The following is a 12,158-nucleotide window of genomic DNA, read 5'->3' as shown; positions in this document are numbered from 1 at the left end:
AAGGTTGTGACTTATTTCTACCGGATTTGGGAGTTGTAAATTATTTGATTTGTAGTTTATTTATTTCAGATATCTATTATTATTCTGCATTGATAGGCTTACCTAGTCTTAGAGACTAGGTGCCATCACGACCTCATACGAAGGGAATTTGGGGTCGTGACAATTTCGGATTCTAGAAAATACAATTCGAATCCGATCCGAATTAATATCGGATCGGATCGTATTTTAAAGTTTGGATCGGATCGAATTTTCGGATTTCGGATCGGATTATTATGCCTCAAAGTTGCAAACTCATATGTATATTTTCTTTGTAAAAGAGGCAATACAGTAAGAAAAATTCATGTTTCTGCAATTATGAGAGTACTATGGTGCCAATATAACTAAATCCATCCATTATAAAGGTAATAACTTGGAGGAAAGTGTAAAGGAAGTACTAATTATCCGAAATTAAAGTTTAGTATTTATACATGTCCTAATAATTTTGGATTTCGGATCGGATCAGATCGGATCGTATTAAAATTATACCAATCCGAATCCGATCTGAAATCCGAAATTTTAATAAACACAATTCGAAATTCAATTCAATCCGAAATTCGAAATTAAACGAATCGGTTCGGATTTCGGATATGTGATCCAAATGAAGATGAGCCAAAACATTAATGGGAATGTCATATTTAGCTGAATAGGTGGATGGGAGGTAATTTTAGATCAAATGTGATAGTTTAGGGGCAATTCAGGCCATTTTCCGTTTACCTTGTTCAAACTTCTCAGACTCGTGTAAAAACCCACTGCACCAATCAACCAGGGTTCTGTCAGTAGACAGTAGTGTATAGTAGACTCTGATTTTCCAGAGATCCTTGAACTGAGGTTTGGAACGCAGAAGTGTTGAAGTTAGGGCTCCGTTGAGCTATAGAAAAATTTCTTTCAGAGAGCGTTGATCGCTACCGGAGCTTGGTTTGCCTTCGCCTCTGAAAGCAAGTCGCGGCGTTGCCTTCTCAGTCCCGTCGCCGGCGACCGAAAGAGAACAGGTGAAGTAGTAAATTTTATTTGAATGCTTTCGGTTTTCTAAAATTACCTTGTTGATAACAATTTTCTGTGCTATTTTATTGCTGGAAATATTGCAATTTGGAAATTATCAAATCTGGTAGTGTATCGATTCGAAGTTAGTCAATGTAAAATATAGCTACTAATTTGATTGTTAGTAACCATTTAGAGAGTTGGTAAGTTCTTTATATCTCTCTCGAGTATAAATTCAATGAATTTGAATTGTGATTATTGAACTTTACTGTATTATTTCTATTTGTGAGTTGTTGAAATTAAGTTGGTTTAATCTGTAAGTTTTAAATTGAATGAGATTTATTTGTGAGTTGTGAATTCATTTTTGAGTTTTAAATTTTAAGAAATTTATTTATGGGCTGTAAATTTAAGGAAATTCATTTCTTAGTTGTGAACACATTTGTGGATTGAATAGAAAGAACATCTATTTGAAAGCATAACTAATAATGCGACCATCGATGATTTTCAAAGCATGAAAACTCAAAGAAGTTTTATGTTTTAGAATGACTAATGACTGATCAAATAAAAAAATCAGGAGTTACATTTCAGATTAATAATAATTTCGATTCAATTTGCAAATACGTATTTTTATTTGATACTAACTCAAAAATCACAGCTCAAGTCTCGTTACAAATCTAAACTTATCAATGTAATTTATAGTTTGATTTCTCGTGAGAGTAAGAAAAACTTATGAATTTGACTATTTTATTTAAATGCTGTAGCTTGATTACTTTGGTTACGAGCAGTGAGTATTACTTTGTTGTAATAACTACTTTATGGTCATATTATTAGAGGTCGTACCAGTTGAAATGGTGCAACTTCAGTTCTGTAAGAACTAAGAAGAATGGGGTGAAGTGAGTTAGAAAGGATTGTCAATTGTGGTGGCCTAAGTTGCTCGGACTCGGGTGTGGGTGTCCGATACGGGTGCGGATCTAGAGGCCAGATCCTTCATGATCTAAATTTTAAAATAGGGGAGTACGGATCGAGGTACGGATAGGATTCAACTAAAAATAATTCAAATATTTAAAAATAGAGGTATAAAAATATGTCTAACTTATGAGACATTATGTGGAAAACTTACAAGGTATTTCGAGAAGGAGAAAATATTGAACAAGAGGAGAATCCGAATGGAGATAAAAGGAAAAAGACTGACATGGAAATTCTATATACAAGGTATTTCATTTTCTGCAATATCACCCTACCTTTTGTTTTGTTTTAAAAACATTGTATCTGTCCCGAATTTCTCCGTTGATTTTGGTCAAAGTACTAAAAATCGGTTGACCAGATCCGGTACGGATCCCACCCCCACTCCTACACCCACGTCGTGTCGACACGGGTGCGGCACCGAAAATGAAGAGTCTGAGCAACTTAGATGGTGGCTAAGCAATTTAGATATGTATGCTCGGCATTCCAAGAAAATGACATAATAGATGATGCCAACACAAAATTAAAAAATGATAATTGAAATGGAGAAGATCATTGGACTGAAATGAGCTTAAATGGAGCGACATGGATAGTAAGAATTCATATAATTGGCCTTACTTGCTTGAGTTTGAGGCGTAGTAGTAATATTTGTTGTAGTTGAAATGGAGAAGACATCTAACAATGTGAAAGGCAAGTTCTTTCAGAGAGCGTTGAGTGCTGCCGGAGCTTGGTTTACCGTCGCCGCTGAAAGCAAGTCGCGGCGTTGCCTTCCCAGTCCCGTCGTCGGCGACCGAAAGAGAACAGGTGAAGTAGTAAATTTTATTTGAATGCTTTCGGTTTTCTAAAATTACCTTGTTAATAACAATTTTCTGTGCTATTTTATTGCTGGAAAAATTGGAATTTGGAAATTGTCAAGTCTGGTAGTGTATCGATTCGAATTTAGTCAATGTAAAATATAGCTAGTAATTTGATTGTTACAAAATATCTAGAGAATTGGTCAGATCTTTATATCTCTCTCGACAGTAAATTCAATGAATTTGAATTGTGATTTCTGAACTTACTGTATTATTTCTATTTGTGAGTTGTTGAAATTAAGGTGGCTTAATTTGTAAGTTTTTAGTTGAGTTAGATTTATTTGTGAGCTGTGAATTATTTTTGAGTTGTAATTTAAGAAATCTATTTATGAGTTGTAAATTGAAGGAAATTCATTTTTGAGTTGTGAATACATTTGTGGATGATTAGAAGTACATTCTATTGGAAACATAATTAATAATGCTGCCATTGATGATTTTCAAAACATGAGAACTCAAAGAAGTTTTATGTTTTAGAATGACTAATGACTGACCAAATAAAAAAATCAGGAGTTACATTTCAGATTAATAATAATTTCGATTCAATTTGCAAATACGTATTTTTATTTGATACTAACTCAAAAATCACAGCTCAAGTCTCGTTACAAATCTAAGCTCATCAATTTAATTTATAGTTTGATTTCTCGTGAGAGTAAGAAAAACTTTATGAATGTGACTATTTCATTAAAATGTTGTAGCTTGATTACGTTTGTTTCGAGCAGCGAGTATTACTTTGTTGTAATAACTACTTTATGGTCATATTATTAGAGGTTGTACCGGTTGAAATGGTGCACTTTAGTTCCGTAAGAACTAAGAAGAATGTGGGTGAAGTGAGTCAGAAAGGATTGTCAATTGTGATGGCTAAGCAATTTAGATATGTATGCTCGGCATTCCAAGAAAATGACATAATAGATGAAGCCAACACAGAATTAAAAAATGATAGTTGAAATGGAGAAGATCATTGGACTGAAATGAGCTTAAATGGAGCGACATGGATAGTAAGAATTTATATAATTGACCCCTACTTGCCTGTGTTTGAGGCATAGTAGTAGTAGTAGTATTTGTTGTAGTTGAAATGGAGAAGATATCTAACAATGTGAAAGGCAAGTTCTTTTCAAAAAAAAAAAGTGTAGGCAAGTCTATAGAAAGAAGGGGAGCCTTGGAGCAACAGTAAAGCTGTCTCCATGTGACCTATAGATCACGACTTCGAGCCGTGGAAGCAGCCACTAATGCTTGCATTGGGGTAGGCTGTCTACATCACACCCTCGGGGTGCGGCCATCCCCGGACCCTGTGTGAACGCGTGATGCTTTGTGCACTGGGCTGCCCTTTTTTTAGGCAAGTCTATAGAAAGGTTGTGAGACCATCAATATTTTGCAGGTGCGAATGCTGGGGCCTCTAAGTCCAACATACTTCAAGATGATTATCATAGATATGAGGATGTCAAGATGGATGTGCGATTATACAAAGATAGATTGTAAATGAGCAAATTCAATAGAGGGTGCAACCGGCAGACATTGAAGAAAAATCGTGAGAGATTGCTTGAAGTGTAGATGGACTATCTTTTTAAGCCTCCAATTGCACTATTTCGGACACTATGAGGATATGAGGTGCTAAAAGGAATTAGTTAAGAATAGAAGAACACAGAGGAGGTGTACCAACTAGATAGAATAACGGATTAGTTGTTATTGTTACACTTACATTAGGTTCCGTGTTTGCTAGTAATATTTTTCTAATAACTGATAGATCCCACAGGGCTAGTGGCACACAGTTCAAAACTGGATGGATGATGGGCTAGCCCCTCTACCGTCCTCCACTTAAATTCATCCTGCTCATGTTGAATGCACCTATGGGTGTTCATAAAAACCCGAAAAATTGATCCAAACCGAACCAAACCGACCAAAAAAATCGATACTTTTTAGGTTTGGTTTGGTTTTGGTTTTGAATTTTAAAAACCGATCAAATTTGATTTGGTTTTGGTTTTAATCAAAAAAATAACCGGAAAAAACCGAACCAAACCGACTATATAAGTAGCTATTTAAATTTATTATTACACCAATATATATGTATATTTTTATATAAAGTTTCTAAAATTTTATGGTACATATTAGCCATTTATATTTTTAGTCTAGTTTGTTGCTATTATAATAATCTAATTCTTTGTTTTTATATTCTAGTTTGATTGGTAATAAAATTATTCATCGCTATTTGATTCAATTATCATCAATATATCTTGGTAAATGATAGATTTCTCAAAGAGCAATTGGTTTGATAGTGTTACGTTGAAAATGTACTTGCCGGAATATGTGTTTGGTAGTGTATGTCTCATAATTAAGAAAAAAACCGATAAATAACCGAAAAACCGACAAAAACCGATAAAAACCGAATTGATAAAAAACCGACTTAATTGGTTTGGTTTGGTTCCAATATTTGAAGAACCGACTTACTTGGTTTGGTTTCTTTTTAGGGAAAAACCGATCCAAACCGAACCATGAACACTCCTGAATGCACCATGTATTTGAATTCTTCTAGGAATTTGCTGAATTATAATTAAGGCTTCAATTCGGTCGGAGAAAAGAAACTAGAAATATTTTCTTTCATGTAAGTAATTTGTTTTATCTATGTCATTTGGCAGTTGGAATGCTTCAAATCAAGCCCTCAAATCGCAGGTTAGAATGCTTTTGTACTTTGTAGTCTGGAGTCACACAAGTCAAAGCTCACTCCGTCAAGTCACAGTTGGACCCAAACAATGTTTGCTACTCTTGCTGCCAATCGGTTCTTCAAAAAGCTCCAGCCTTTTCTGTGCTTCTCTGTCAGTAGCCGTTCTTGGTTTAGCAGAAGTATTAGTAACCATGTACATTCCTTCACGCAATCCAAACAGAGGAGGTCTGTCGGACAAGGTAATCGACCTGTGAGCAAGTCTACCAGATCTATTCAGAAACAAGAAGTAGATCTCCCTAAAGTTTTCATGAGGGATACAATTACAAGAATATCACATATACTGAGATTTTCAACTTGGGATTCTGCTCAAGAGCAGTTGATGGAGCTTTCCATAAAATGGGATTCCTACACAGTTAATCAAGTTCTCAAGACTCATCCCCCTATGGAGAAAGCCTGGATGTTTTTTAATTGGACCTCTAAGTTGAAAGGGTTTAAGCATGACCACTTTACCTACACGACTATGTTGGATATTTTTGGGGAAGCTGGGAGGATTTCATCCATGAACTATATTTTTAAGCAGATGCAAGACAAAGGAATCAAGATAGATGCAGTGACCTATACATCCCTTCTTCACTGGCTTTCCAACCATGGGGACATTGATGGGTCGATTAAATTGTGGCAGGAGATGAAAGATAAAGGATGTGTTCCTAATGTTGTTTCCTACACTGCATACATGAAAGTTTTATTTGATCACAATCGAGTTCAGGAAGGAGCCAAGATATACAAGGAGATGCTTCAATCTGGTTGTTCTCCCAACTGTCACACATACACTGTCCTCATGGAGCATCTTGCTGGTTCTGGTGAGAGCGATTTGCTTGTTCTTTTTGTCATCTTTGGGGACTTTGAAGTAGCTCAAGTAGTGTACTTAAGGAAGAGCCAACTCAAACCTTTTCTTACTTCCCAAACTGCTTAGACTCCCTCCATTTGAATTTATGCCTCTAATTTTCCTTTTTAGTATGTTTAAAAAAGAATATCACCTTTAAATTTTAGTAAGTTTTTAATTCACACATTCCCTTTTTACCCTTAATGATTTCCTTATAGGAATGACATGGTATGTTTAGGACCACAAGATTCAAAGGATATCTTTGATATGTTATATATACATTTTGAGTTTTAGATCACAAGATCCAAAAGTCTTCTATGTATTCTCAAAATTCGTGCCCTGGCAAACTAAGACACAAAATGAAGATGAGGAAGCATAGTTAACAAAGTTATGCAAGATCACTTTTTGGGAAGACGATATTTATGTTTGGTTTTATCAAGCTTGTGCAGAATTAAGTTTATCCAACCTTTCTATTAGTTGTGGAGTAGTTGGTTTCTCTAAAGCCTATATACATGGACTGTCCATGGGTACATCAGTCTGACCCGGGTACGTCAACGCATAGGAAGGATCCACATAACATAGTCTAAAACTACTCTGATATCCTCCTTGAGCTAAAGGGGGTGGAGAACTGGTCCCAGTTTGGACCCATGGTGTGAACAGATATGTTGGGCAATGTGTTGCAAGATGTTGCTGTTTGAGTAGTGTTGGTATGCAATCAGTGACAAACTTTCTTTTCTCAGCTTCTCTAGGAAGAATTTTTTTGGTCTGTGTATTTCTTGAATTTCTTGTTTCTACTTGGTCGGAGGATGGGAGCTTCTGTTAGGAAAGTGGTGCTTAGGGTATCATTGTTTGAGTGTGCTAGACGTCTAAGAGAAGCGCTGATACCAGAATGTAGGTTGGCCGTGTAATCTTAGTTGCAGCTGAAGAGGCTAAAAGCCCTGTCAATACACAGTAGACTTAGAGATGTTATAGAAATCCAATAAACATTTACACATCAAAGGTATACATTCCAATTAGTTCAAAAATGTCTGATAAGCTGATTGCATCATCAAAGCACCATCTGTTGAGAAAGTCACAAGGCAACAGAATATGTTTCATAGACTGCTGAGTTTGCTTTTTTGTTGTTCGAATGTGCAATTAAGCGAGCCCTCTAGACTTTTTCATATAAAGGAGGGCTAAAATTTTCTTGTCAAGCATTTTTGGCTTTCTAAAATATGCCTATTGCTTCTAAAAGACCTTCGTCTGTGCCTAGGAAATAATGCAAACACTCCATGGTAATTGGTAAAAGAGTTGATTGGCTTCAAACTAGTAGGATATAACATATTGTCATATGACGAGGATGTTGGTCGACCAATATTTCTAATTCAAACTAGTAGGATATAAACATATGACAATATGGCGGGGATGTTGGTCGACCAATATTTCTAATCTAAGTGTTTGATGATTTTAACTGATGGTGACAAATTTCTTTTCGCGTTTTCTTTTATACTTTTCCTCTTATATAAAGGAAGCTAATTATAATTCCAACTCACCAAAAAAAGAAAAAAAGAAAAGAAAAGAAAAAAGAGAAGCTGATAGTAATTCTAACAAGTTGCAAATTTTGATTTCAAATTCTGAACACATTTATCCGGTCATTGTGCAACTCAGCATTACCGACTATGTCAATCGTTGTGGTGGATGTGATTGTTTCACTTCCTAACATAAAATTTAGTCGTCTGCACATAAGATTCCTTTATATCACACCATTTTATTTGGATAGATAGTCTGGAAAACCATATCCTTTTATGAGACTGCAGGAATTTAATTTTAAAGACCATATAATGTCAATATCTAAAACTGTTGTTCCCACAATTTTGACTCGTTAGAAAATTTGCTAAAAAGACAGAAAGATAATAATTTCGACTCCAAGTTGTCTTAGCTCTCTATAAAATATGTGATTATGAATTTGAATTAGATTATTGTCACTTCGAATTCATGCGTTGATAGCTACATTATGACTGCTTAGCTATTAAGAATCTTATTTTTACATGTACCGCAACTGGTTTTCAGGAAAATTTGATAGAGTTCTCGAGATTTTCAGTAAAATGCAAGATGCAGGGGTTCAACCAGATAAAGCTGCATGCAACATTTTAGTGGAAAAATGCTGCAAAGCTGGGGAAACGCAAGCAATGATGAAAATTCTTCACTACATGAAGGAGAAGTTTCTTGTTCTGCGTTATTCTGTCTATAAAGAGGCTCTTCACACGTTGAAGATAGCTGGGGTGAGTGATCGGCTACTCAGGGATGTCAACCGTCATCTGTCCTTAGAAAAGTTCAACCATGATCAGATTGACAGATCAGATGGAACCACTGAAAGTACTTGTCTCACTTTGGATGATAAGATGATTTTGTACTTGTTGAATAAGCAAAGTCTTCTTGCTGTTGATTACTTACTAGATAGCTTGATGAGTAAGCGTCTCAAATTGGATTCTGGAATAGTGTCAACTATAGTTGAGGTAAACTGTAACTGTGGTAGAGTAAATGGTGCTTTTTTGGCCTTCGAGTTCAGTGTGAAATTGGGCATAACCATTGAAAGAATTATGTATCTCACCTTGGTTGGCGAACTTATTAGAACAAGTTCGCTTTCAAGGGTTGTTGACATTGTTGAAGCAGTGGTCGGGGCAGGACTATCATTAGGGTCAGAACTAACTGCTCTTCTGATACATCGGCTTGGCTGCACTAGAGAGCCGACTTCTGCGGAAAAGTTATTTAGCATCTTACCTGATCAGCAGAAGAGCACTGCTGTATATACTGCTTTAATAAACAGCTACTTTACTTGTGGGAATGCGGAGAAAGGACTTGAAGTATTTGAGACCATGAGAAAGCAAGGGATAAATGTGGCATTAAGTACTTACTGTGTCCTACTGAATGGTCTTGAAAGAAATGGCTTATTTGATAAAGTACAATCTTATAGGAAAGAAAAGATGAGATTTAAATCTGAAAGCTGCAGTCGAGAAATGTCTATGGAAGAAAGGGTGTGTGATCTTCTTTTTGCTGGAAACTTAGTCGGTTGAGACAGCCTCTCTACCTTCACAAGGTAGGGGTAAGGTCTGCATACGCACTACTCTCTCCAGACAACACTTGTGGGATTACACTGGGATTGTTGTTGTTGTTAGTCGGTTGTGACACAGGTCTCTAGACACTTTCCTTGAATGATTGGAGTATCTGGTTGACAAATTAGCCGTTGTTTATAGCTTGAGTTGTTTTGGCTTTGCAGAAGTTAGCAAACACAAAGAAGTGTAAGCTTTTGCTTTCTATTGCATGGCCTAATTTGTCTACGGAAATGAAGTGTGTTCAAGAGAATATGCAGGAGAATTATCGCAGCTTATAGAAGACCGCATGCTGAAATAAAACTTGGGAGTGGATAATCTCTTGTGAATCACACTTAAATGACCTCTCTTCTTTGAAAAGTTTAGCTTATCTTTAGAAGCTGGAGTAGAAGGATTGATTGTTTCCAACCATGCGGCTTGAGCTTGATTATTCTCTACTGCTTTATACAGGGAAAAGTTCTTTCCCTTTCATTTGGAAAACCATGTTTAGGAGTTAGGACCTTCTTATATCACCCAAGCTATTTGGCTAACTAAAGGAAAATATTTCTGGTCGTTTGTAATGAGGACATAACTAATCTGCAGGTACAACATTTTAAGCACTTTTCAGTTCTATTCTTTTGTTAGCTGACATTCTTGATCGAAGTTTCATAAAAAAGTTAAATTCATTTTTTTTTTCATATTCTAAAATGTCTAGCAGGTCGTCGAAACAGCCTATGGAGAATTCCTGTTTTCCTGGATGGTGGAATCTGCCATGGGTCTGATTTCTTCAAAGCATTTGCTCATTACAGAAGCCAAAAGTAGAACCATTACATTTTGAGCTAGCAAAGGAAGAAAAATCCACCGCGAAAGTCATTTGGTACCTAGATCCCATTCCATCACATGATTAATTCCTTTTGGCAACCCCCCCCCCCCCCCCCCCCCAATTTTTTTTTTAATCAGACATCCCTGTCTCATTGATCGGCCCTTACAACTGAATGCAAATGAAAGTTTCTTCTGTGGCCATTTTGCTCCACACAGATTGAGGCATGATTTGTGTCAGACCTAAGTAGGAATTCCTTGCAGCCTAGAATTCTCAGTGGAGATGCTCAGAGGTAAACCCTTGTGCTTTATTTACAATTACACATTGGAACGCCAGTAGCGTTTCCATTAGCTGTTGAATGGAACACTGGTGTGGGGTAAGTAGTTGTTACTTCATATGTTTCACGATGAGTTGAACTGTCTTTTCAGTGATTCTCATTCTAAGGAGATGGTGCTACCACATCTCCGTGGAATTCTCCTTGTATAGCACCTCGGTTAAAAGCTGATCTTGAATCTTTGTGCAATGAGAATCCACACGTGCCAAGTTCGTTTAAGATTGCCAGTAAGCCATACTAATTATGGCCCTCAGTTTCTTGCTGAAGAACCGTCTATATTAAAGTTAAACGTTGCTTTTGTATCAGTTCTGGTTTGAGAATGAATGACATATAGGCACTTGAACTGGAAACAGAAGCAGATGGTCTTGTTCAATGAGCAACTCACGTCATACTTGAGTACTGGATTAAAAAGCGTGGGATAAAACAAAGGGGGGAAGGAAAATGAAGGTCATTTTAGATATTTCTTTAATCAATTCTTGAGGTCGGAAGAGGAGCTTTGGAGCAACGGTAAAGTTGTCTCCGTGTGACCTATAGGTCACGGATTCGAGTTGTGGAAGCAGCCACTAATGCCTATATCAGGGTAGGCTGTTTATATCATACTCCTTGGGGTGCGGTTCTTCCTAAGATCCTAATCCGGGATGTTTTGTGCATCGGGCTGTTCTTTTTTTTGGGCTGTTCTTTTTTTTTGGGGTCGGAAGAGCTCGTTCCAAAGAGCTCTCTATGCTGAGCTATCCCACCACTATATTATCTTTTGGTGAATTCAATCCATATACACTGACACTCTAATTAATTTTGACTCTCTGAGTATGTTTTTGACCAATGATATTAAGTTATGCCTTATTCACCCCAAATGCTCGAAGGAATAGTTGTAATAACATTTTTCTGGACTCTAGAGATCTTCTCAGAATCATCTTGTCAAGCTCAAGACCATTTGGTATGGCAAAGCTACTTCTTAGAAAATTGTCCAACGATTTAAGAATATTTCGATCAAAACTCCATTGTTTTGACCTCTTCTGAATCAAACAGTACAGAGTTATTATTTATTTCGTGTAAGTTGGAAAACGTAACTAGGTGACTCAACTTCAAGATGGAATTTGTTGGAATAAAGCGTATTCCATCGTAAGAAACAGCATAAGGACTTGATTTCATCTTTTAACTTTCTATTTTTTGGCTATTATACCGGGGGATCAGAAAGAGGAGGGAAGAGGGGCTGTGAAAATTAAAGTCACACCCAGTGGTGACAAAATGGATAAAAGAAAACAGTTATCTACTCATATTATCCATTAAAAAATGGGTTGGATAATGAACTTTTAGAACGGGTCAAATATGGATAAGAATCATATTATCCATGTAGAAAATGGATAACTAATGAGTTTAACTTTTATATTTGTAAAATTTCAAATTGGGGGTTTTTCAAGTTTGGGAAACTAGGAATTCTCCCAAAGCTATCATATTCAAGAAGCCATGGATAATACGGATATCCATATTTTACCGGCTAACCTATTTTTTATCTGTATTAAATACGGGTCGGGTCGGATAATTTATCCATTTTTGCATTACTTG

The 12,158-nt window shown here is 36.4% G+C and overlaps 1 protein-coding gene across 5 annotated transcripts; it reads left to right on the top strand.

Annotated features, from left to right (window-relative positions):
- The first annotated feature begins 505 nt into the window (after positions 1–505).
- Positions 506–11,446, top strand: LOC104093924 (pentatricopeptide repeat-containing protein At2g01390-like). Of its 5 annotated transcripts, XM_070192208.1 has the most exons (9): positions 508–1,028; positions 1,849–2,043; positions 2,141–2,229; positions 2,685–2,784; positions 5,465–6,350; positions 8,423–10,044; positions 10,160–10,318; positions 10,480–10,553; positions 10,690–11,446. In XM_070192208.1, exons 5-6 carry the CDS (start codon positions 5,579–5,581, stop codon positions 9,424–9,426), a joined length of 1,776 nt encoding a protein of 591 aa, XP_070048309.1. In that variant the 5' UTR covers positions 508–1,028; positions 1,849–2,043; positions 2,141–2,229; positions 2,685–2,784; positions 5,465–5,578; the 3' UTR covers positions 9,427–10,044; positions 10,160–10,318; positions 10,480–10,553; positions 10,690–11,446. The 5 variants fall into 5 exon arrangements, with proteins under 5 accessions (XP_070048312.1, XP_070048309.1, XP_070048306.1 ...); XM_070192205.1 differs by having other exon boundaries at positions 10,480–11,446; XM_070192210.1 differs by having other exon boundaries at positions 10,157–10,318; positions 10,480–11,446.
- The last annotated feature ends 712 nt before the right edge of the window (positions 11,447–12,158 follow it).

This window comes from Nicotiana tomentosiformis, chromosome 1 (assembly GCF_000390325.3).
Source record: "Nicotiana tomentosiformis chromosome 1, ASM39032v3, whole genome shotgun sequence".
NCBI classification, from domain to species: domain Eukaryota; kingdom Viridiplantae; phylum Streptophyta; class Magnoliopsida; order Solanales; family Solanaceae; genus Nicotiana; species Nicotiana tomentosiformis.
This window is presented reverse-complemented; position numbering and strand designations above follow the sequence as displayed.

What these genes read in the sequence shown, in the direction of transcription:
- LOC104093924 (XM_070192211.1), top strand. Translation starts at nt 5,579, where the DNA reads ATGTTTGCTACTCTTGCTGCCAATCGGTTCTTCAAAAAGCTCCAGCCT. An exon ending in GGAGCATCTTGCTGGTTCTG is followed by an intron (nt 6,351 to 8,422) that starts GTGAGAGCGATT and finishes ACTGGTTTTCAG; the next exon opens with GAAAATTTGATAGAGTTCTC.